Consider the following 26,375-nt stretch of genomic DNA (forward strand, 5'->3'; position numbering starts at 1 on the left):
CAGTGATCACAGTGCACTTACCACTCCTCCTGCACAGCCTGTCATCCCCATGGACTCGGCAGTGCAGGAAAAATAAAACAATAATAAAACGTGTTTATTATAGTTTTATTTTTCATTCCTGACGTCTCGGGGCAGCTGGTGGGGGGCGATGCTCCTACGCCATAGCGGATGAGCCGCCGCTAGTGTACTGCACTACAAAGTTCCCACTGTCACTTTCCCTAACTCAGTCCCTCCACAGGAGACATCTTGCCCTTGTGCTTAATGAGACATTGTTTAGTTGTTGAGCCCACCCACCACATGCCTTACCCAGTTGGACCTGCGATGATACTTCGCTATGAAGGCTTTCCGCAAAGCTTTGTCAGACCTACTGGAACATTCTAGAACTTTCGCTCTGAACAACCCTTTCCTCAAATAGCCATGCTGCAATGACCAACTGAAACGTTCCAGAACGTTCAGTGCCCAAATACTCCTAGGGGGGGGAAAGTGCTTCCCTACACAAAATCTTAGATTTGATTCGATTACCCTCATGCCATATGAGATGTTCCCGAATGCAATCTCTCCGCTGACTGAGGTATTCCAGAACGTTCTCTCAAGGCTTACTGAAATGTTCCAAGTATTCGCTCTGTGCCTGCTTAGAGGTGCCCTAATTTTCTCCCTGGACCTATCGAGACGTTTGACATCGTTCTATCTGGGCCCAATGGGGCATTCCCTTCGGTTTGTTTGGGTTTACCGAGACGTTCCAAATACTATCTCCGGGTCTACTGAGGCATTCCACAATGTTCTGTCCGCCTGCTGAGACACTGTTCAGTGTGCTCTCAGATCTTCTTTCCTCCTACTAAGTCGTTCTGCAATGTTCTACTCTTTCTCCCTCAAGCCACCTCCCAACACACACACACCCTTGCATCCACGTTTTGCAATTCCAGTTTGGAGCCTAGCCTGTAGAGGCCCCGTGGCCTGTGTACCGGTGCTTTTAAGCACTTTCCCCCGGAGTCCGGAGTCCCGAGGCCCTGCCACCGAGGCCTACTGTTCCGTGACGCTTCCCCAGAGTCCACTCCCGAGAACGCCCCGTTTGCCGCGACCAAGGCTTGTTTCCGTTAAGGTGTTATCTCTGCCGAGACTCCTGTTTTCAGTAATCTTGCAGGCCCGTGTTTTTTGTGTGTTAAAACCTCAAGGTTGATTATCTGGGAGAGCAGGCCGGCCATCCGAGGCGGGACGCCATGTTCTGATGGACAGGGCGGGAGCGATGGCCCAGATTACACTTCTTGTGTGTTATTCCTTTTTTTTTTCATTTTTCCCATTTCAATTTTTTTTGCATGTGTGGGTGGGAGACATTCTTCAAGCTGTTGCCCTTTATCAGTGCAGAGCACTGCGCTGACACCAGATCTAAAATATTTTTTCGTGTAGATTAATTGGCTGCAGTTAACGAAGAGAGGGCGAGGCAGGCTTTAGAAAGGAGTGGGTGGGATGTGATGAAGCGGTCAGTGTGGTATTTTTTTGACAATATCACACGTATTTGGTGAGGAGGACGATGAAGTTCTGACGTTCAATGACATGTAATGTATGCAATGTGATACCAAAGGCAGGCCGTGCACTCGCCTCATATGCACAAGGAATTCGTGAGTGTAAGAAGTGTGCACACATTAAGAGCAAGCATACTTAACAAGCATAATAACATATCAGTAACACAACTTGCACATGGAGGGAGCAAGAGATAAAAAAAAAAAAGTTCAAACAAGCAAGCATAACATAAAATGCACAAGGAAAAAGCAAAACCGCATAAAATGCAAACGTAGAAGTGGAGCATGCTCATTCAAGAAAATACGCTCACGTGGACCCACACATGACGTTCCGCAAACATAATGAACAAACCAGGGCCAACTCGTGTAAAGAAGCACACACAAGTGCCGTAGTGGGACAAGACAACAAGTCTACGAAAACAAGATGGCGGCAGAACAGAATGTTTTGTTATGGGTGAGCCACAAGCGTGGGCGAACAGGTGAGTGTGTGAACTGTGCGCGTGAACGTCTGTTGTTTCCCTGCACAAAGGACGGCATGAGACCCGGGAAGTCATATTGCGTCTGCAAACGTTCCCTCGTTCGGGATTACAGATTATGGTTATCAGTTATTTGCATATCAGAATTTTAAGCACTCGGCCCCCTCCAGCGAACAAGGTCATTTCCCAGATAAGTTTCAGATTCTGATTGCATGCCGTGTCACATGCATGGGCGATTACACCGGGGGCCTTCCGGAACGTTCCCTCCCGACCTTAGACGCAGTGCCCCACATCCAGTCGACTGGAGGGGGCGTCTTCCCAAATCAGGCAATCCAAGACGGCCGGGCCAAGCCTTACTTGGCACTGCCCTCTGCGGAAGGTCATACCTTTACATTGGTTTCTGGTAAAACAGGGCCCGTCGAATACGATCCGCGTCAAATACCAGAGCCAGTAGGTAATTTGTAGACATAGGGAGCATACAAGGTTACACCAGAGTGGCCCTTTCCCCTAAACTCATCCTAATTCTTGGTTCCACTGTATGGCGACGTTCCACAAACCTTTAGCCCAGGTATCTTCCTCAAGAAAATGCAGCAAAGAAACCTGCAATCTACAAAGCAACAGAAGGTCACTCCCTATATGGTGTTATTTTTTTCCTGTTTTACTGTGATATGGAATACACAAAAGAGATCCGGTCCCACCCATCGCTGAACTTCTACTGTGGGAGACACTGTGCAAAGATGCAGTGGGAGTCACCTTTCCATGCAAGACAAAGTACCTCGAGTTGTTCCAGAAGGGTCTAGGCGCAGTCTTGCTTTTGTCTACTGCTTGGTGATCCCTCCAGCCAGTGCTTTAAGTGGCGAGAAAAAGGGTGCGGACCAAGAAGGGTAACTGAGAAGTCTTTCCAAGAGGCGTGGCCTATGTAATTAAGGGGGCGGCTTAAAACATGGAAACCAAAATCCTGTGCTTCACACAGCTGCAACCAGACCAGTGTCTGGGCGCCTCTCTCTGCGTTTTCTCGTTTTGAATCCAGACATGTCGCACAACAACAAACACGTGTACCTAAGACAAGCCAGACACTTTGGCTTTGCCAGTACTTGTTATCTTTATCATATTCATGATTAACAACAATAATTTAATTAGAATTCAAAATACTTAAATTCTGAAAATAGGAGACAGTAAATTAAACATGACTAAGATCCGGGGAATTGGTAGCGCCCATTCAGAGTGTCAGATACTCCAGTTCTCACCTTCACAACACACTTTCTTCCACAGTCCTCAATGTGTTAAACTCTTACACCATTTAGAACCACACATCTTGCCTAAATTCTCCATCTGCATATCTCACACTATCCCACAATTTCCATTGGCACATATACGACTATCTCTCTGTGCGCTTAACAAAGAGGCCAAAGATTGGATGGTCAGGTTGTCTGCACACCTCTGCGACCCACTGACAGGCACAGTGGGTCGCACTTGCCTCAACTTCGTACATTTCACAAGTGTGTGCCATCACGAACACCCACCCACAACCTAGACTTAGACACCTGAAGGTGACTTACTTCAAGGTATACACTATACAAGAGTCATATGTTACAATGAACAAAGAGAAACACAACGTCTGGGGAAAAACAATATTATTAGGGAATGTAAGATGAAGTAAAACATTTGAAACGTAAACAAGGTTGCACCGTTGACATGGAATACCTTAGGCAAGAAATCGATCAGTCTTTTCCCAGTAGAGTTAAAGACCGGATTAAAGGGCCCAGAGTGGGCCTGTTTCAAAGCCAGGACCCAGAGGACTCAAGCCACTTAAAGTCCTGCCGACAGCTTCACAGATATGGTGAAAGGCCACTCACTGGCCCTAAAGTGCAAGGCCACCTGGAACATCCTTAGGAATAGGCCTGCCTATGTAACTATAACTGGAGTCACTGCTAACAACTCAACATACATGAAATACCACGAATATATACAAACAGTACAAGCACACCAAAGACACACAGGTACTCACCATTACACAAAGTCTAACAGAAAATGAATCACCCAAAACCTATGCATCCTAAGAGACGCACAACGTACACTTGACCAAACAGCGACGCCTGAACTAGGCACAGGAATGATTACACAACTTTCCTAAAACCTAGTACTGCAGCCATGCACTTGCTCCCAGCAAGCACCGATATGAGGAGGAGGGGGGGGTAAAACAAGGAGCCGTCGCTCCCCTATTTAAGATTAACCTCATACAACGTCAAGGGTGGCTTGGTTGTCAACCAAGTGTACTTAAAAGCTGGGAGGCCACTTTCCTAATTCCAAGAATGGGACTGCAAATCCCAGCATGCTTAGAGCAGGTGGCTGAAAAAAACCAAAAGAATTGGTTCAAAGTCACCCTCATGCCTTGGGGCAGGTGGAAGCTGTGGCCTTGCAGGTAGGTGTCTAGAGGCTAAAGATGTCCTTAAAATACCAATCGGATAAGCGCACTTCCTTAGGGCAGAATTTAGGTGTTGTTGGCATACTAGCCGGGCAGAGGCATCCACTCGAATAAGCAGTTTTGCCCTGGTGGGCCAATGAACATGCTTTGCGTGTTAGCGGAATTTAAATAGCGCAAAAAACGCGTCTATCGCCTAAAGAACTGCAAATGTGCCTTGAAGCTGGATAAAGGGCACCAGCAGAAAACAAACACGTATAGCACCAAGTTTTAATGTTCTAAAAATAATCCCAGCACATTTTGTTTAAGCTCTAAACTCCGTTTAAGGAAGTTTCTGCCAAGTTTCACAAGTGTGTTCAAAACCTCTCCCTTTCAGTCATTTTTCAGTTCAATTCAACATCGATATGTGGAAAAACTATATGTGATTTATAAAAAAGTAAAAGAAATCAAAATATATTTTTCACATTTGTGCGTTATGTTAACTTTATTGTAAAAGAGGCCAATCCAATTACGAGTGAGGAATATAATAATATGACATTACATATTTTGATGTAACTTCCCATCACTTACATATGCGTCTTAGTTCCCCCCATCCCCACTATTTTTCGGAGGACTTGTGCCATGGAGTAGTACATCTCAGAAGGATGAAGGGCCGAGTTGTCCCTGCAGGTATTCGCGCTTGTAACCTGCAGATCACTACAGATGTAAGTAAGCGAGCGTTTAACTGAGCGAGCCTTCTCACTGAGAGCTGGGCTGTGCCAACAGCCAACCGCTTCCAACTTTCCATCTATGTTCCGGACTTTCAGAAAGGCGGAGCCTGATTTTTAGAGAGTCTAAAATTGAGAGAAAACATAACCCCAGCACTTCCGAGCCTACTGTGGCCGCTGCCTGGACTCTGGCACAATTCTAGGCCACGTGGATATTCCCGTGGTCCCCTCAAGGAGGCTGGCCAGGATCTTCCGAGGTAACAGTTTTCACCATGCATTCCAGCTAGAAGCCCACGTTCACCTGCGCCCTGGCTGTGGCAGCCCCCGTGATGAAACCCATCACGGCAGGCCGGAGGGTTATCATTTACAGAGCCTCGCTCTGGAACAAACTCCGCCCACCCAGAAATAACAAGCAGCGACCGAAGGCCAGGCATAGTGTGTAGATCTAGTACTCCCCGAGAGAGACGGGCATTTTTTGTTACGTTCAGTCAGTGGTGGTGTTGACACTATTGAGGCTGGCAATAGTGCCAAGATGACCAATCATTAACATATACCAGGGCAGATTTTTCAATAACTAAGCGCAACTTAAAAATAAAACAGGGACATTTTCCATAACCCAGCAGCACCTCATTCCCTACTATTCCGCATAAGACCGCTTTTTTTTTTTTTTTAAATTAAAAAAAGTTATGCAGCCCAGCTCTTGAATTCATCCATTGAATTTATTTTCAGACAACATAGGACAGCCTTCCCCACACCCCAGACAGTTTTTTTCAAACACAAAAAATGTTTTTCATCAACTCAGCATGGCCTGTCCTTCAACATACATCAGTTTTTAATTTTTTTTTTTTTTTTTTTTTTTTTTTTTTTTTTTTAACAACCATGGCTGGCTTCATCTGGTCTTACTTGTACAATCCAACGAATTTAGCCCCAAACTGATCTGGGTTTTTCCAAATCTAGCACAGTTTTACCAAACCCAGCAATTTTAATAAACTCAGGCAAATCTCGCTAAACCATGGCTATTTTTGATAAACGCAGCTCATTTTTCCAGACCCAAACACAGCTTTATTTAATGCAACAGGACTCTAGTACACGCAGCGGGGCTCCACTCAGCGCAGCGGGGCTCCTAGTACGCGCAGCAGCGGGGCTCCTAGTACGCGCAGCAGCGGGGCTCCTAGTACGCGCAGCAGCGGGGCTCCTAGTACGCGCAGCAGCGGGGCTCCTAGTACGCGCAGCAGCGGGGCTCCTAGTACGCGCAGCAGCGGGGCTCCTAGTACGCGCAGCAGCGGGGCTCCTAGTACGCGCAGCAGCGGGGCTCCTAGTACGCGCAGCAGCGGGGCTCTAGTACGCGCAGCAGCGGGGCTCTAGTACGCGCAGCAGCGGGGCTCTACTAAAAGCAGCTAGCCCAGCACAGTTTTTCTAAACCTTGTGCAGTTATTCTAAGTCAAACACGTTGTTTTCAATATTCAGAACGGTTTTTAAGTTAAGCATGTTTCCCCCAAATTTAGCACAGTTTAACATGCAAGCTGGCTAAAGTAAGATGCACTTAGAGCTATTGTACAAACTGTGCCTCATAAGAGGATTTATTTGGGGATGCTCGTATCAGAAGAATAGAGGAAAGACAGATCTGGAGACCATGTGAGGTCTGCAGGCCTGCAGCACAGAGGTGAAGGAGCAGGCTGCCCTGGCTCCTATGTACCAGGGCGATCTATGGACTTTCTTGGTTTTGAATATATACCTTCTTGTGTGTGTGAGCAAAGCTCCTGGGCCAGGAACCGCGCTTCTGCCTGGCTTTCTTCCATGGTGGCCTGGAAAGGAACACAGCAACATGGTCATGTCATAGGGGCCCTTAACACTTGCCTTAATCCAATGACCTCTTGGTGTTTTAGAGTGAGTGGTATTAAAGTCCTGGGAAAAGATGGGTTGGCATCTTCCAATCACACATGACACTCTTTGGCTCAGTGGTTCGGACAGTGGCCAGGTGTGGGCAAGCTCCCTCCTGTGTTTGACTGGCCAGTTTTAAAAGCGTCAGTGCAGGCATACGTTTTTAAGCGTTTGGCCAAGTGAGTTTTCTCTTCTAACACATTGATACACTTTTAAAGTCTTGCTTTTGACGAAGCATTTTTCGTTTACAAGAACATCTGGCTTAGATTATTTTCTTTCCTCAGTGCCTTTTAGTGCACTGTTGTTAATCTTGTTTATGGCTTATTTTTCCATCGCCATGTCATGCACTCATAAAGCTAGTTTTACTTTTGGAGTGTTATTACTTTCGTAACAGAATACAGTGAACAGGTAGCAATAATCTTACTTGAATTGTTTTTTTTTGTTGTTTTTTTTTTTAATTCACAACGCATTAGTCCAGAGGTAGTTTTTGACTGAACACTTATTTGATATTTTTTCAAAACACATTCGTACCCTGGCACAGGCAGTCTTGCATCTGGATAAGCGGTTCTTTCAGAATGGAAAGCCACTACTAGGCCTCGCTTCAATTTGGCCTGCCAAACCCAATTTTCAAGGATTGTTAAACTTCTGACATATGAACGGCTACCACACCGGCCTATCCGTCACCGGACTACCATGAAACCCTGAATTTTCCCGATTGGTCACTCCAGCTAGTTTAGCCCCTAAAATATATATATAACTAAGAAATTGACAAGAATGTTCAACAGGTTTCAATTTTCTGGCACAAAAAACTGATTAAGGAGCAAATACGGTTAGATTTGTTCAGTGGCTGTAGTAGGCATGGTCCGACCGTAGGGAATGTAGTAGGCATGGTCGGTAGGGCCAAGTGAGCCCTCAAACCACGGAGACCGTGCTGTGACGCGTGCCCCATTATCAACCATCTCCCATGTATTTCGAACTGTTCATGTGAGATCTGCTCCCTTCCTGTATAGACAATGCTTGAAATGGAAATATAAAAGTGTAGGTATTCAGTATCCCAGAGGACCTGTTAAGGGCAGGCACTCTCCTATTAAAAATACTGAGGTACTCTCCATTTCATTACAAACAAGGGTAGGGAGTGAGTACCTGCCCCTTTAAAGCCCCGTCCATGGATTTAACGTTTTGCGGTCAATACTGTCACATCCAGTGCACTAGTTTAAAAAAAAAGTAAATAGGGGACTAATTAGCACAGGCACGGGAAGTGACGTCACAATCCAACCCTCATAGCCCTCCATTTAGTGGATGTGCTGCAGCATGCAGAGAGCGCACATGCAAACAGCCCTAGTGGAGTGTGATGCCACAATTCGGTCCTTACTCCGTAAGGCTGCAGAGAGGCCCGACTCTCGAAATGCAGAGGCCCTTATGCTGTCCCATGGGCTCCACGCGGACTTTATCCTGGATTCCAACTGCCGTGGCTACAGAAAGTTTAGGATGGCCCGGTGCATTGGACGCTCGCCACTGAGGAATGCGGTGAGCTGCAGACCACGCGTTCCAAAGCATCATTAAATTGAGCAATACTAACGCCTGTAATTTACAGCGCTCAGAAACGACAGAAATTCAGTTTAAGCACTATACAGACCACAAGTTATCACTAGGTCACTCACTGAACCTTTATAGCTCGGTCACATAAAAAACCCTAGTTCTGCGGCACCCGGTGCATGCTGGGCAAGGGATCCGCCCGTCCCTTCTTACACTCTTACATCTGCCACACTGGCCACCGCTGACATACGGGCGGATCTCGGAGATAAAACTAGAAAACTCCGTCTCCACCAAGTTGCTCCCCCCTTTTCCCTTGCGCCAATTCTGCCCCCGATAAGCAGCGAGTCTGCATGGAGGCTGATAGAAAGCCTATCGCCGCGGTTTGTGTGAAAGGAACACCCTATCGCCGCAGCATCGCCCCGCTGCCATCCCCTCCCAGCCACACAGAAATTAATATCACTCCAATTACCAGAATAGAGATGGGCTGCAGGCAGGCGATAGGGAAATATCCTTTACGCGGAGGACGCAGAGCAGGCAAACTCCTAAGGAAGGAAATAAAAAGGAAAAAAATAAAACTGGAGGGAGGCCCTGCACGGCCCCTTGCCCGAGTTCAGGATGCGTATCCAACAAAAAAGTAAAATTAAAACAATATATATCACTGGCATTTGTGTAGCGCTTTCTTCCATTATTAGGTCACCGTGGCGCTTTACTAATTTGGGCACCCTTTCTAGCGGATCTGGGGTTGATATGAATAAAGTGCGTGACTGGCAGTAACAGTTCATTTTTTGTACGTTAAACACACAGGAAAACCGTCTGGGCAAAGGTTCACCTAATTAGTACACATGTAGCACATAAAACGTGCAAAGAGTTTGTCTTTAGGGGTCTCTGTGCACAGCACTTATTTTTTTTAGTTACCTTTGATCCATTTAATCTAGAAACATGTTTTTGCTGAAATTTGTAAATTATCTAGAAAATAGTTAACTGCGTGGCAAGTAAGGTAAGTCCATAATTTGCAGAAAATGCAACAGACGCAGAAATGCAGAATTCCAATGTAGCTGCCCACATTACAGTCCCTTTGATTACAGCGACTCAGGTCAAAGGGCATATCTGAAGCACTGCACATAACATTCAGCTAGCACGCTGCAAGGATGCCACACATGGCCCAAGGCTGCCGTCCGTCCGTCTGCTCTGATTTTATTGGCTGGAAAGAGCAGAAGCTTGGGGGCTAGATTGCCCACCTTGGACCGGGAAGAGCTTGGGCGATATTCAAAAAAACTGCTCGATGGCGTACAGGAGTTTACACCTGTTTTTAGAACTACTGGGTCACCGCGGTATTGCAGAACTAACACCAAGTCTTACCGCTCCCCTTAAGTAATACTTTTAGTGCTTCATTAAAAAATAAAAAATAAAAAAAAAAAAAGTGCCAGGGCTCTCGTCAGGCGGCCACTGCAGCCTGCACCACACATTGCATCTGCCATGCTGTCAATGATGGTAACACCACAACTACAAACCATCACACTCCTACAAGTGCGACAATTTGGACTATTCCTGGCCTCCAAAGCTAGAAGAATGGCTTGGGTGGCAGGTAATAGTCAGTTTTAATGTATACTGAATTAATAATTAACTGTTGGTTTGGTCATCACTAAATTAGCCAGACAGGCCACCCTGTGCAGACTGTCACAAGCGCCGGTGTTGACAATTAAGTGCCGGTGCCGAGCACCAGAAACCACTGGCTCAAATTAAGCACTAATTACTCACTAAGCAGAAACAGTTAGATCTCAAGCTGCCCTTCCTTGAACACCGAAAGCACAGATCTCAGATGTTTGTGATATTATTATTTCATAAGTGCCCGGAAAAGACCTCCCGATTGTCTGGGCAATGTTCAAAACAACAATAAACTAAAGGGTAACACAAAATGCTGCTTACTGTGCCACTGGAACCAAGAGACACCAGACGGAAGAGACCCAATCAGAACGAAATCCAGCTCGGGTTGTTTGTGTTCCAGGTGGACCTGGACTGTCAGTTCGGGCTGGTCTATTCTCACTAGAGCAGGGTCAAGACTTATTTGCATACAGCTGGGTTCCAACTGATGCGACATGGTGGGCAAAGGAACAAAGGATTGGAATGCTACCCTGTGCGGTTGCGAGTGGTTCGACTTATTGCAAGCAGCCGCCCATCACCTTTTGTGTCTTTGTTGTACAGCCACTCCCACATTTGACTGCTAAAGTGCCGAACCAGCACTGTTTTCAGAGATGGCCTGGAATGACCCAGCATTGTCCCCATGACTTCATTCCTATGATGTGGTCCGATCTGAATAATTTTACAGTGCTGATTGCTGTTTCCAACCTGTTCTTCATGGCAGGAGCATCTGTGCCACAATGTTGGCAAACCAAGCCAGCAGGAGTCCTTCAGCGTAGGCTCCAACTTCCTGGTTGCTCCTGGGGGCACCACTAAACCACCGAGCTTTTGGAACAATCCCAAAGACAGATAACTGAAGCAAGTCTTTAACAGTTGACATGGACTTCAAGAGGCAATGACTAACTAATGCCCAAGATGGCCTCATTTCCTATTTTGGCCTGGCTTCCCTTTTTTTAATTTTTTTATTGAGTTTTATATAGCGCGAACTTGACCCGACTCGGGTATCGGAGCGCTTTAGATAGCACCAGTTGCGTTACATTGGGACCTATTCATTTTTGTTAGGCACGGGGAGATGACGTGATTTGCCCAGAATCACAGGATGTTCAGCGTCATTGCCAAGACTCAAACCCAGTTCCCCATATTCGAGGCCCACCGCCCTAGCCGTTAGGCCAAATACCCTCTCCACAAAGTGCAGCAGAACACTCGCTCTCTTCCCCACACCACCAGAACTAATTTGAGCTGGTGGGTCACCAAAACCCATTTTTGGGGATCAGGACTTACTTTTCCTCATCAGACAATGACTGAGAAGAGAGAGAAAAAGACAGAAGAGGAAAGGAGGAGTAAGAGAAAGATGGAATAAAAAGTTCACCAAGGGAGAAAGCGGGAGCCTGTAAAAGTGAGCTAAAGAGGCAGGGAGTGCTTGGCAGTGGATTAAAGAAGCACGAGGTGGACTCCGGCCTATGCAGCCTTGGTATTCGGAGTCCTGGCATTTAATATCACCAGCCGGGCTTCTGAGCAGTGCTTTGGGAACCGGCATTTATTATTTTACAAATTAAGCACTGCACTTACGACACACATTCAGATCCATGATGCCTCTTGCTATTCGCAACACCCATCAGGATGTATTTTTTGTTTTGCATCAGAGGTGTACCTAGCATCGGCTGCCTCAATTGCTTGGAAACTGTATCCCGTCATCCAGCTGGGCTGAATAGGCCGTTCAACAAAGCAGAAGCATCATGGGTGAAAAGTGCACCGGTCCAGGCTGTGCACTCTGACTGCTATATGACCTAGCTAGGTAATGAAAGAATACACCTGCTAATTCCCATGGGTAATGGCTTTTACTACAGGAAAAGAAACATATTTCAGGGACCCTTTTAAGTGTTCCAAATAAATCGTTTACTGGGATCAAACAAGTGTGTGCTGTCCAGCTTCTCAAGGCACTTTGCTAAACAAAAGAAGATGTTTCTGACCACTTTAAGGAGGGGTGGCACTAAGCGCCGTGAGACAGAATACATGGCTTCAAGCCTCATCATGTTTGTTAGGTTTGAAACACTCTACCTACTTGGCACGTAGCAGTCTTTACAAATATGTTCACATCTTACCAGCTAATCCAGTGAAGTCAAATGTAGACACAGGAGGGCCAGACTTATGCCCGACTTTCAGGGCATCCCCATGAAGGGCACTTACATGCAGTACATTTAAAATGGGACCCATTAGCAGTTGATGTCTGACCCGATAATCTAGGAACAATTCTGCTATTCCTTGGCCTGCATTAAACACACATGAGCGAATCCTTTAACAGGTTGGACAAGCTTCCTGTGTGCATCTTACTCCATCTTACATCATCTCCACCAAGATTTGTGTAACCCACTGGTGGGGATATCTTCCAAACACTGGTGAAAAGTCACAATCCAGCCGTGAAGCACCCTCAGGCTGGACCTACACTCGAAGAGAGTGTCTACATATCTTTGCTCTGGTTAACACCCACCACCGTCTTTGGGCCTTGCCAAAAATGGCACCCACCTCACACATTCTAATATGTAAATTGCATGTTATTTAAATAATATTCCGGGATGTCTGCTGATGCCCCCGATTCACCTCCAAGAAGACCCATTGAGGACGCGGCCTTGTGTGATTGGGCACAGAGGAGAGTTGGGAAGCCTTACAGGAGCACTGCAGCTCTGAAGGGAGGACCCCAGCACCAGAGGCAACTCTGTGCAGGCACTAGGCTTGATCACTTCCAGGAAACATTCAGCCCTGTCGACACAAGTTGATGGTGAACCTTTTACGGGACTCTAGAACAACAGGAGGTAAATGTACAGGGAAGTTGAGTGGAAAAAGACAACGTGTGCAATGTCTTTGAGTACAGGCAACCTTAGATGTCCATCAAAAAAGACAGCACGAGCAGGCACCACGGCACGCTGATCCTTGGTGATGCCCCACTTCTGTCCACGACAAGGTGACATTATTCCAGATTACAGGAAAGCGGATTCCCAAGCCTATCGCCACAGCTGGCTTTGTGGCTCTTAACAAGAGTGAACCCCAGATCGTTCAGCCACTCTCTCCAGGTAGGGCAGTGTGCATATTCATGGAGTGTGGGTCCAGGCAGGGCTGCGGTCTTTTCAATTACAGGGCATGATACCATCAGAAGAAGGAGATAAGTGGCACAGGTAAGTTGTGGGCTCCAGTGTTTGTCTGGTGCAAAGAGCACCACACTGCTGCAAGCAGGCTGGCTGCTGGGAGGAAGCCTGGTGACGTCATCACATCCAGAATTCCACTGGCTCGCAGCCTGCACCAAGTTGAGCTTCAGAGCCCACTGCTTACCCTCAAATATGTCCACGCAGCCCACCCTCCCCCCCAAAATAATACCCAATCAGCAAGCTGGTACACCATGCCCCAGACACACCTTACACTCATCCACCCATATCCTACTTCACACCCACAGAACATGCAGCTCAAAAGGAGGCAGACGCTTCCCAGGCCAACAAACCCGGCTTTGGCGCATGTCATCCTAAAGGAGAGGATGGACCTCTCCTTTAGAAAGATCTGAAAACTCACCCTCTCTGAATTCTAATAGACTGCATTTAAATCACAGAGCCCTGCCTGACTATACACCTTCTTCATTCATTTGTTTTTTTATTCACCCACAAATTTCCAATTGTCAATCCTGGAAGGAGAAAATAGAACCCGCAGCCAGCTGCTGCCAGGGGACCACAATCATGCAGAATGGGGCTGTGACATCCACTTTAAACAAGAGAGACAGGCTGCCTCTGGTGGCTCAAAGGACTAATGCACCCACTGCAGGGATCAGTGTGTCTCCACATGGTCTTAAGTGTGAATCCAGTGGAGTTCACCCAGCCTTTCATGAGTTTGCTAAAGCGAGGGCTTGGATTTTGCCATAATGTCGCAACATGGGTGTCGGGGATCATAGATCTGCACAAAGTATTTTAAGATCAAATACAGCCCACCCAATAGTGTTCGTTGCCTCCCGGTTTCTACTACATATGTGGAGGCGCAGACTGAAAAGGGTTACCTCCCCACCTACAGATTACGTAGGAGGAATTGTATTTTTTTAAATACTTCTTCATCTAGGTAATATGCAACTGGCTGACATTCTATGAATGATAATTTGACTCTGGTAGGGACTTAGATCTCTGCTTTTATGCATGGTTTTATCTATTTATTTAACATCATGATTAATTGAGGCCCACTTGCTGCTACTGTAGGATTAATATGCTTTCCTAGTGGGATTGCATTGTTTTTAGTAACATTCATTTTCTTTTTTAATGTATTTTATTCTCCTGCATTAGTACGATTGATTGTCCTCCATTTGCTGTTACCATATTGATTGTTTTTAGGGCTTTTTAAAGGTCTTGTAATGCTTTGGTTTTATGTGTGTACTATGACTTCTGCTTTTATGACCAATGGCCGAAGTAAAGAGATTGATAGATTGATAAAATGAGTATGGTTGACAGTAAACACCTGCTATACAGCACCAAGAAACACCCAGAATGGCCTTGCACTTTACAAATGCACGTGATGTCACATATCCCTGAATAAAGACATTGTCATATTCACATTAGAAAATGCTAGGTATCTATACAAAAATGCCCAGAGCTCTAGAAATCCTGTCGGCTGGGCCACCTCAGCAAACGCGACTTCCCTACAAGGAAACAACCAGCGGCCGGATACTCCTAGGACTTGTCCTCTGAAGGTCAGAGCGGGGCTATAATAAGCCTTAACTGATCCCTGTATCTTACATCACCCGTGAACCGACTGCCCTGCAAGATATTCATATCACCTCTGCATTCGTTATGCAAAGAGTCGAGATACAGAAGGAGAGGAGAGCGTAGATGCATCTAGGACTTGTATAAACCCTTCATGCAAAAAGGCAAGAGGTTCTCGAAAGTCACACCAGCTCCTAGAAAAAACAAAGATCTGAGGGGGGGAATCACTAGAGGGGAGGGCACAGAGATCTCGGGCACATGGCTTGTGCTTGATCAGAAATCTGAGGCACAATGTACATCCTTTGTGGAAGTTCAGGGCACTGGACTTGTAGTAGGGAAGTTGTGGTGTTCAGAAAAAGCAAAGATCAGGTCTGTTTAAATTTGGGATAAATATTTGGTGGGTTTAATTATTGGACACAGACCATGTAGGTTTAATCCAAACATTGAGATCCTGTTGGTTTAATTCAGTTACAGGAATCAAGTTGGTTTAATCATGAGACACAAACCGTAGGTTTAATTTTGACACAGGTCATGTGGGTTTAATTTGAACATGAAGATTCTGTGAGGGTAATTTGGTCCCCCAAGACCCTGGGGGTTTCGTTTTGACATAGGTTTTGGAATCCTTATAATGTCCTTACGAGTTTAATTCTGGCAATGCGATACAGTGATTTGATTCTGACACCGAGAACTTAAGAGTTTAACGTAGACACCAAAACTGCGAGGGTTTAGTTCTGACTTTACGATCCAGTGAGCTTAAGTGGGACAGATTTTTGGGGTTCAATTCTGCCACTGAGATCATGTGATTTTAATTCTGACACTCCTATATTGTTAGTTTAATTCTGTAACACTGATCTCGCTGGTTTAATACTGACCGAGACATTGCAGGTTTAATTTTGATAAAGATCTTGGGGAGCTTCCTTCTAAAATACTCCAAGTAAGTAAAACTTTGACATATACCTTGTGGGGTTATTTCTGATGCATACATTGTGGGGTTAATTCTGACACAGATAGTGTGGGTTTAATTGTATTACTGATCTGAGGAATTTAATTCTGGCACATGAGTTGCATGGTAATTCTGATCTACAACTTGTGGGTTTAATCTGAGCACAGATCTTGTGGGCTCAATCTTGAGGCAGATTTTGAGGAAATAATTTGGACACAGATTGTGTGGGTTAAATTATGGTGCGAAAGTTCTGGGTTTAATTCTCACAAACATTGGGTGGATTTAATTTGGAGTCAGATCTTATCGGTTTAACTCCGATGCAGCATTAGTGTTTTCAATTGAGAAACAGATTTTTGGGGCTTAATTGTGCACAGATATACAATGGGGTAAACCTGTGTGTTTAATTAGGCACACATCTTGAAGATTCAATTCTCAGGCAGATCTTGCAGGTTCAATTCGGACACAGAATTTCTCAGTTTAATTTTGACTGATCTTGTGAATTTCATTCTAAAAATATTCTGTGGAATTAACCCCTTCAGTGCCCATGACGAGCTGGACTCGTCATGGGCTGCGGTGGCGCTGTGCCCATGACGAGTCCAGCTCGTCATGAACTCCGCCCGCTAATACAAAGCGCGGCACTGGGCGGGGAAAGGGGCGGGCATGCAAGGGGTTAATTCCAATACATGCCTTGTAGGTTTTATTCTGGCACAGATCTTGTGGGTTAAATTCTGACACAAAGATAATGTGTGTTTGAATTAGATAGTTCTTATGTTTTTAATATAGCAAAGTTTGTGTGGGTTTCATTCCGACATCAAGATCTTAGCGGTTTAATGTTCCATATTTCTCCCTTATTCTAGCCCCCATGCTTATTCATTGTTTTCCACACCCCTTACTGGCCCTTCATTCCTTTTTACCAGCCACGGTCCCAGCTTTAAGTGCACCCTTTGCTCTTTAATTCCCCCCACTACCAGTGCCTGATCCTCCCCCAAGCCGCCCCTCTGTTGCTTCCCTACCCATCCTGGTCTTTCTATTGCATATGTTTTTTACTTTTACTTCTTTTGGAGGACCTGTCAGTTGTTATTTGCTGCTGGGCTGCTTTGCAATAACTGCTTTAGCACAAGTAAATGTTCTTTTTATTCTTTACTCATCCAATTGACATCTGCCATCTTTAACCCCTTCGCTGCGGCGGAAACTCCGCCGCAGCGCTGGGTGGTGCGGGGGGGCAGCGCGGTGGCGCGGTGCTCATGACGGAGCCACTCCGTCATGAGCCACGGTTGGGCTGTGCTCATGACGGAGTGGTTCCGTCATGACTCCGCCCACAGCGCTAATCGCCCGCACAGGCGGGGAATTAGCGCCGCGTGGGCGGCGCGGCGGCCAACGGCCGCAGCATGACGGAACCCTGTCATGAGCACACGGCAACCGTGGCTCATGACGGCGTGGTTCCGTCATGAGCACGGAACGAGTTAAATGGTAAATAAAAAGGAATTTGCACGAGTTCAAGGGGGTCATTCTGGCACACACTTGTGGGTGCTGTTAGGGGTCTAACTACAGAGGTTCTATGGGTCTGACAAACAATTAGATAGCATTAACCCAGTATTTGTAAACAGTAATAGAACCTAAGTGAAAAGAAACAAAACATTAAACATTGTAAATGACCCATGTTGTTTTTGTGGCAAAAGCTTTGGTTTCTTACTCCACCTAGGCCGAGCGGGGCTGGCACAGGCAGTCAGTCGATCCTGTGCAGAGACATGGCCCTGTGGGCGTACAGGAAGGAAGAAATGCACAGTACTGAAAGCAGACCTATAAGCGTACCACAAAACAGCAGCATGGAAAAAACCAAAGACCCACCAAAACCACCAGTTTCTCCTTTAGAGGGGACGTTCCACCCAAAACTTTTATGATCATGGATGCCCCAAAATACAAAATAGAAGAATTTTGCTGTCATTTTCTTTGTTTCCAGTGTGCCTTTTGTCACATTTGACCAGGTTCAACACTTGCAATTCAACACTTGGCAGCCACCACCTTTCTCCTTCCTTGCCTATCGATGGAATATGGAAACTGAAAAGGCATGAGATACTTTTTTTTTGACAGACAGACAGACAGAGACACAGACACACAGACACACACAGACACACACAGACACACACAGACACACACAGACACACACAGACACACACACACACTCTGTATCCGCGTAAAGTAACAGAGAACTACGTAACTCTTTTCTACCAGAAAGAAAGATGGTGGCAGTCAAGTAATATCTTATAGCTGTAAAGCTGGAAAAAGTGACAGATCTTTTACCTTGGAAACAAATAACTGGATGATTCTGGAGAGCCATTCAATGCCTCATAAACGTATTGGTTGAATGACCCCCTTTAAAGCGAACTTTTTCAACCATCGTTTGAAGGATTAAAACAAATAATTAAATAATGTGAATGTTGTTTACCAAGACATTTAATACATAACAGAAAACTTTTTAAAGAACAATTTTCATTAATTGTCAATGATTGTAGCTTCTTGCACAAAAGAATATGGAGAAAATATATTTTGTCACATTAGCTTCGCATAAAAGATTTGCACCACAATGAAAATGCAGGGAACAAATTGTGAAAGCTAAAGATTATTTTTATAGAGTGATAAGTCGCCTGCTTGAGAAATCTGTGACAAGTATTTTTGAGTAACTATTGTGCATGTCGGCTCTTTGTCAAAATAATGGAGCAAATTGAGTTTGCACTATTTCTGCTGCTTGTGGTACAGAAAATAGAACAAACTGCCTTTGCCTTAATTTTGTCCTATTATTTACATTTGAAAACTTATTTGCCATCCCCCACCACTGCTGCCAAACACTACAGTCAGTGAAAACCCCAGAACCATGCGGCAGAGCAACCCCAGAACCATGCGGCAGAGCAACCCCAGAACCATGCGGAAGAGCAACCCCAGAACCATGCGGAAGAGCAACCCCAGAACCATGCGGAAGAGCAACCCCAGAACCATGCGGAAGAGCAACCCCAGAACCATGCGGAAGAGCAACCCCAGAACCATGCTGAAGAGCAACCCCAGAACCATGCAGAAGAGCAACCTCAGAACCATGCTGAAGAGCAACCCCAGAACCATGCGGACGAGCAACCCCAGAACCATGCGGAAGAGCAACCCCAGAACCTCCCCAGAACCATGCTGAAGAGCAACCCCAGAACCATGCGGAAGAGCAACCCCAGAACCATGCAGAAGAGCAACCCCAGAATGCAAAAAGGTTGTGAAAGTGCTAAAGTGCGAGAAACAAATGCTGATGATGTAACATATTGCAGCACCCACGGATCAAGTTGAAGACCTGGCTCTTCGAATTACTCTAAGAGGACACTCGCCAATGCAAAAATATTTGGGAAGAAAGCCACAAATGTATAAGGTTGTGTCTGCCTTAATGGCTAGTCATGACCTGGCTGATGTAAGGGCCGCTAAATATCCCAGTGACCCAGGGTATGCATACTTTTCATGACCTTATAAAAAGTATGTTAGGTTTGACTACATTCTGGTCTCCTCCTCCATGCTTATGGCGGTAGGCATCAAGAAGCTACCTTAATTGTTGTCCGATCATAACCCGCTAATTATGGAGCTGGAGTCACAAGAGGGGGGGGGACTCAGGCCCAATTCAAATGGACATTTGAAAAAAAACTACTTACTAATAAGTTATATGTCCAATATATTAGGCAGTGGATGGTATAATACTTTGAGGTGAACCAGTATTGCTCATCACGTGGCATGGCATGGGATAGCTTCAAGGCGGGACTACGGGGAGAAACAATTAGTTTTGTAGGAAAAGCCATGAAACAAGAAAAAGAGGAAATGAATGGTCTGATTGAAATACTGGGGGCGTTAGAAAAAGAACACACCCTAGCCATTAGGCAAAAAACACGAAGCTGCTGAGTTAACATTACAGCAGAAAACAGCAGTCACAAAAGCTGAAATCAGCAGCTATTATAGTAGGAAGGGGGCGGCAGGTTTTCAAACATATGAAAATGGAAGCTATAAATACAGGGAGTCAGTGGGCAAACTGGAGGGTCTACATACTAAACAGAGGGCCGCCAGGAATATTATCACTGGGGTCAAAGGATATGATGGGCAGCAAGCTACAGATTTAAAAGATATCATCAAGGTTTTTGAGAGATTCTATCAGGACCTATATAGGCGGGACAAACTTGACCCTGTAACTTCCGACAAGATTGAGAGAATTATGGGGGATCAACGGAGGGTTGACCAGGAGAAAAAGAAATTAAAATGAAAATGAAAAATGGGTTTTTATACAGCGCGTGTTTGCCGTGGCGTCTTAGCGCTTGCTACCGTTAAAGTTTAATCCGGAAATCAAACCCCCGAAGGGGTGCATGCAAATAACCAAGTTTTAAGTTCCTTCCTAAACTGTAGCAGATCGTTTTGCGTTCTAAGATGCAGAGGCATAGTGTTCCAAAGCTTTGGGGCCAAGTATCGAAAACTTCTACCCCCCCCATTTCAACGTCTTTACTCTTGGGACCACAAGCAAATATGCTGAAGCGGAACGGAGGCACCTCTGTGGAGTGTATCGCTTACAGTATTGACAATTCTGCGCGGGTCCCGTCCCATGCAGACTCTTGTGTAACATACACATTAACTTAAACTGGATCCTAGCCGATATGGGCAACCAATGTAGTTGTTCTCGGGTAATTAAACTAATAGAACTAAATTTGGGTAGTTCTAATAATAACCGGGCCGCCACATTCTGCAGGGTCTGAAGTTTATGAATCACACTTTTTGCTCCAATGTAGAGTGAATTACAATAATCAAATTTTGACAGGATCAGTGCCGTGACAACCATTTTCCTCAAAGACATAGCAATTAAAGGAAGAATTTTCTTAAGAATTTTAAGTGTATAGAAACAAGAAGAGGTAATGCTGTTGACCTGGTCAGATAAGGAAAGATGGTCAAAGATTTTTTACCTTCTTTACGGGCTGGGGGCATGGCCCTGCTGTCGCGGGCCACCAATTGGAGTTCCAAAGTGAAATGTCCCCTCCGAACATAAACACTTCCTTCTTCCCGGTGTACAATTTTAAACAATTATTCTGCATCCAGCAAATAATCTGACTCATGCAGAGTTTAAAACGTTCTGCCACAGTCTCTGGATTTGCGGTTAATGAGACAACAATTTGCGTGTCATCCGCGTAACAAATGGCCTTGAAACCAAAGGAACGAATAAGTTTAGCCAGTGGGGTAACATATATATTAAATAGGGTAGGTGAAAGTGCTGATCCTGAGGCACCCCACATGGCAAAACAAAATGAGAAGATTTGTGCTCATCTAACATCACAGCTTATTGCCTGTTAGTCAAATAAGAACGAAGAGTATCTGCAGCTTTATCAGTGATCCCTATATCCGTCAACCCTGGTCTAGTTGTATATGTAGACTTTCAGTAGCTGCAATTAATGCAGATTCATTACTATGCCGTGGCCTAAAACCATGTTGTACTGCATCCAATTTGTCATTGGATTCTATAAAGGACCGCAATTCCTCATTTAGTACCTTTTAAAGTACTTTAGATGGAAATTGTAAACATGTAATAGGACGATAGTTAGCGACTTCAAAGGGATCAAGAGTTGTTTTTTTTAAAATAGGTTTTATCAAGGAATTTTTACAATCCACTGGAAAATGTCCTGAATTAAGAATGTTATTCAGTAGGGGTGTCACATTTTTTGCTATGGTATGGGAGACCATGTGAAGGACCGTAACAGGACATGGATCCAGAGGAGAACCTGATTTGATTGCCAGGATAGTTTTTTCAACTCTATCCTGTGTGAGGAGACAAAACTCTTTTAAAGAAACTTGTATATCAGGTACATCCATATTAAAAACATCTTGTCTAACAGCATTCGTGGCAGTAGAGAATTCCTCATAAACTTCGATCACTTTGTCATGAAAAAATTTGGCAAGTTTGTCACAGAACTGTTTTGTTGTGCTAACTGACTTTGCATTACCAAAGGTAGCCAATTTAGTGACTGTCTTAAATAATTCTCGGGGAGTATTTTTAGAGGCCATAATTTTCTTAGCAAAATACATACATTTTGCCTCATTTATGGCTTCTTTATATACTGCTAACGCCTCTCTATAGTGTATTTTTCCAGACTCTGAATATTCCTTTCTCCAGAGTCGTTCTTTAGCTCTGCAAATGTTCTTTAAGTTTTTTAAGTTAGAATTATTCCAAAGGGCTGAGGTCCGTCTATCATTTATCCGTGTACAAGTTTCCGGGGCTAGCCTTGACACCGCCTGTTCGATCCAGCGGTAATAAAGTGCTGCTGCTTGGTCAGGATCAGTGTCAAAGTCAGAGTCCATTAAAGGGCTCCGTGACTGCAATGCAGCTTCAAGATCAAGACTGCTTATTTGTTTACAGGGGCGTACAGCCCCTGTTCTGTTAGACCTAGGGTTCTATTTTGGAGTCCGTTTGTAGGAACTTCAAAAAAGACAGCACTGTGATCGGTCCAAGACAAGGGTAATGTTTTAACAAACTTTGTCTGATGATGGTTAGTAAAAATACCATCCAAGGTATGATTGGCCATATGTGTATGGCTGGTGATAATTCAAATCACCCAGCACAGAGAAATTAGAATGTACCATACAGGATTCCATAACTGTCATGATGGCTTCGATAAAAGTGTTCCTGGGCCCGGGTGGTCTATAAACTAGGAGTCCGTTAAAAACATCAGTGTTGGTAACTTTAAAACTAAACAGAATGGTCTCCTCTTTAAGCTGAGGAATATCTGAGAAAGTAGCTTTAATGTGTGAGTGATAGGCAATAGCCACCCCTCCCCCCCTTTGACCTATCCTATCGATTCTAAATAGGTCGTACCCCAAGGCATGGCCACATTTAGGTCAGGTTCAGAGACAAGGCAGGAGTTAGAAAGGGACATAACAATCGAAGGGGTTCTACAGGCCCTACACTCTATGGCCTCAGGGAAAGCGGCAGGTCCTGATAGAATCCCTCTGGAACTCTACAAGGCAATTCAGGTAGAGATTGCACCCCTACTGTTAGATTGGTTTCTTGGAGTGCAACTATTCAAGCGCCTGGATACCCTCACGGGTGATTAGTGCACTATACAAATAAACATAACATAGCATAACATCCTCCTTGGTCCCTAGTCATTCAACAATAGCCCCCCCGATTCTTAAGTTTATAATTCGTAAGCATTTTGAAATTCCATGCTTTGACGCCCACCACTTTCATATGCAATATGTTTTCTAGGCCCCGGGGAAATTTTAATTGCGCATATGTTTGTGAATTTCACATAAACAATTTCATGTTATGTTGGTTATGCAAAATTCTCGAAATCACGCCATTATACAAGAGTACGTAATTATGCTAAAAATGGTAACAAAAAGATCAACGAGAAAGTAATTGGTTATTTTTCGCAGCACTTGTGTTTTGCTAGGTTTTTTTGTTGCTGAAAACATATTTTGCACTAAAATATAACACTAGATGCCAGATTAACGTTTTAAGTAATTACGCATAATTTTGCTGAATTTTCCTGAAATTTAGTGTCATTTTTTCAAAAGCCACTTACTTGAATTTGGCACTCCCCTAGTATTTTCAGCTTAACATTTGGCTTTTAGCGACAGCTATTGAAGAGGTCCGTTTTAAGCCCTTTTTCACATTTCCCCAATACTCTCAAACACAGACCGCATAGAGAATATTTTAAAGATCATCTTACCAGAAATATAATTTTTGAAATCTTTCGGTTCTTCTTGAAACCTACTGGATTGTCTGAATCATGCTGGATTTTTCATAAACAATAATCACCATTATTCTAGGATATAAGAAAATGGAACTACAAAATAGTTCTAGCCAATGCTCTGGCTAAACCATAAACAAGGTCATCTGCATAAGACCACTGACCAACAAAATGCCCGACAAGAAACACCAAGAGCTCAGTTAATGTATATCACGTTGGGCTCTGAATCCTGGAATTAAGGAGAAGCAAAATCTGCAGGCTATTAGTTATTTAAAGCTTTTTTAAGCTTTTTAAAGCTTCGTGCCCTGATCACGCCTGTAACAACTCGCTAAATAAGTGCTCAAGTGGTCCTTTTCAGGTGCTGGCGATAAGAAACTTATGTTACACAAAGCCCTTTCACTATGGATTCACCATACATCAGAGAGAGTTGTAAGAAACTCTAGTCGCATATATATTTTAAAAAAGACATTATAAAACATGTTTTAGATGAAATAACAAAGAAATCCTATTGGAGAGTTATTAAAGGATACTGTGGCCTTCACATCAAATCACACCAATTATAGGTTTATGGATCAGTCTCTGCGGCCAGATTCTTTGAAATTCTACTACCACCCCACAATCCTCAGTAAGGACACCCCTAAGTGTGTCTTCACCTTTACATTGCTATGTTGGCCACATAAGATCTGGGTGATAGGAGGTGGTTTGCCTTCCACCTGCATTTTGAATTTAGAAAATGAAACCTAATATTATTATGTTTTTTTCCTACCAAAAAACTCCAATCTCAGTCAGATCTACTCTTTGGTGGTGGCAATGATGGACGCAGGCATTTTCCAGACATTTCAAAGCAGATAAATGCAAAAAGTTGGGACTTTCCGTGAACACTTAAAATCAGATGTTTGGATGAACTTAAATTACTAATTCCAAATTTACTTTATAAAATGCACAGCAAATTTCAGTCTCGGTCAGTCCTATTACACTTGCATACTTCCGCGAGACTGTATGCGTGCTGGTTCCTCTCATTGCACATTAAAAGAGATGACGAGTATGGAAGTGTGTGATTCACATTCAGTGTATTGTGGTTATAAACACACCCCAAAGGCGGTGTTAGATGGTGTGTTCCCCCATTCGTCCAGAAAGCATGCATTTCGATGCATGCAAATTCTTCCCCATAAAAGCCCAAAATGTCATGTAATGGGGGAAAAGATTTCTACTAAGCTCTGAAAACTCTTATTGGATCCGGAAAGCCCAATTTCCTTGGCACTCAATCTAATTCGATCATTGGACAAAATGATCTGCAACAACAGACGAAAATCTTCCACAGCCTCTGGCAGTGACTAGTGAGAACAGCCAAGATACATAGTTACTAGGCGTGGGTGGTAAACTCAGCTCTATTCGCGGATTTGGCATAGTATTTCGCACTGGCCGAGCCCGCCGAGTTCCGAAAAACCCATCTTTTTCCTCACTCACGCTCACCAACGTTAAGTTGGTGAGTGCGACAAGGACAATCCAGCGCTAGGACACCTCCCAGTGAGATTTCTCAACGCAGATGGTAGCTACCGCTAGAGTAGAAACCTTTTGTTCGTGTTGGGCAAGCTGCTATTCAAGAAGATGGTGCCCTTTGCACTGATTTTCCACCGTGGGACAAACACCCGGCACTAAAAATCAGCTCGAACGGCACAACCTAACGCACTTTGCTGCTCGCTGAACTCCGCGCAGATGAGTTTTTAGGTCACTACTCCGCGAACTCCGCCCAGGCCTAATAGCTACCAAGTGTCCGCTAGCCAAGAGGTGGTTGCATTCTTGAAGTTTTCCTTTTAATATAGTGAAGTATGACTGTAGAAATCCCAGCACGCTAAGTTATGTCAACTAAAATGCCATAACCAACTGCACAGTAACTCACCTGGCCCATTCCATGTCTCCGTCTCTTGGTCACCATTGACAGTCGCTTCGTTTTCAGGGGGCTTCGGACTATCTGCACCTTCATTGGACTCAGAGTCTGAAGTTGACATAAGACAAGACAACACCACACCATTAAAGAGCCTGCTCGAGGAGGATCATAGCCAGAGAACATTTGCCCTTCCTACAGTCTTTGACATTGCATCTCCATAGCCCCAAGAAGTTTACATACTCTTATTGAGTAGAGATCACATTCCGACACCAGATATCGAAACACATCATACACCCACTAAAATTCGCTACTGGAGTGACACTAAAAGGAGAAGGGCAGTACTCTGCTCAAAATCATGCAGTGATACAGTATAACAGATAGAAGCCGGCTTTGTAATTTAAGGCTGTTGTCAAGCAACTTCTCATTTTTGAGGCAAGACAAATGCTGTCACTCACAGTGCGAGAGAACAATGGCTGACATTAGCCGACACTTGTCCCATACAGTGGTCAATGGTGGGCGAAAGCAAAATGCAAGTGACACGAACACTACTGATAAATAGAGCTGACTGGAAGCCCCGCTATGTGTATAAGTATTTATTTTTAATATTAATTGTACTAAAACATGAGGCTAGTGAGAAGGCTAAAGCGGTCTCTGGACCAAACCAAAAAAAAACAAAAAAAACACTAGGGTGAATAACCATATCCGGCTAGCCAGCATGATAGTGGGATATTGGCCACCTGTGTGATAAGAAAATGTGGTGAGAACGTAACAAGTAAGAACAAGCATTGGCAAAGTCAATAGGTCTCACCTATGCAAGAGCAATTGTCTTTGCCAATAATTTTTAGCCATGTTGTACACCAGCTTGGCTGCTGTTCAGCATGGCTAAAAGTTAGTG

The 26,375-nt window shown here is 44.5% G+C and overlaps 1 protein-coding gene across 4 annotated transcripts in view; it reads right to left on the reverse strand.

Moving 5' to 3' along the window:
- The window catches only part of ZFPM1 (zinc finger protein, FOG family member 1), a 279,431-nt gene that overhangs the window by 116,447 nt on the left and 136,609 nt on the right, over window positions 1–26,375 (reverse strand). For 2 of the 4 annotated variants that reach the window (XM_085639658.1, XM_085639657.1), the window contains exon 3: window positions 25,493–25,588. The exons of 1 other annotated variant lie outside the window; for it this stretch is intronic. In XM_085639658.1, the coding sequence (XP_085495784.1) occupies window positions 25,493–25,588 (96 nt within the window). Of the gene's footprint in view, window positions 1–9,008; window positions 9,084–25,492; window positions 25,589–26,375 lie in introns of those variants that run through there. One more of the 4 variants, XM_085639660.1, reaches the window with a different exon arrangement.

The sequence above is a fragment of the Triturus cristatus genome, chromosome 12, assembly GCF_964204655.1.
Source record: "Triturus cristatus chromosome 12, aTriCri1.1, whole genome shotgun sequence".
In the NCBI taxonomy this organism is placed as follows: Eukaryota; Metazoa; Chordata; class Amphibia; order Caudata; family Salamandridae; genus Triturus; species Triturus cristatus.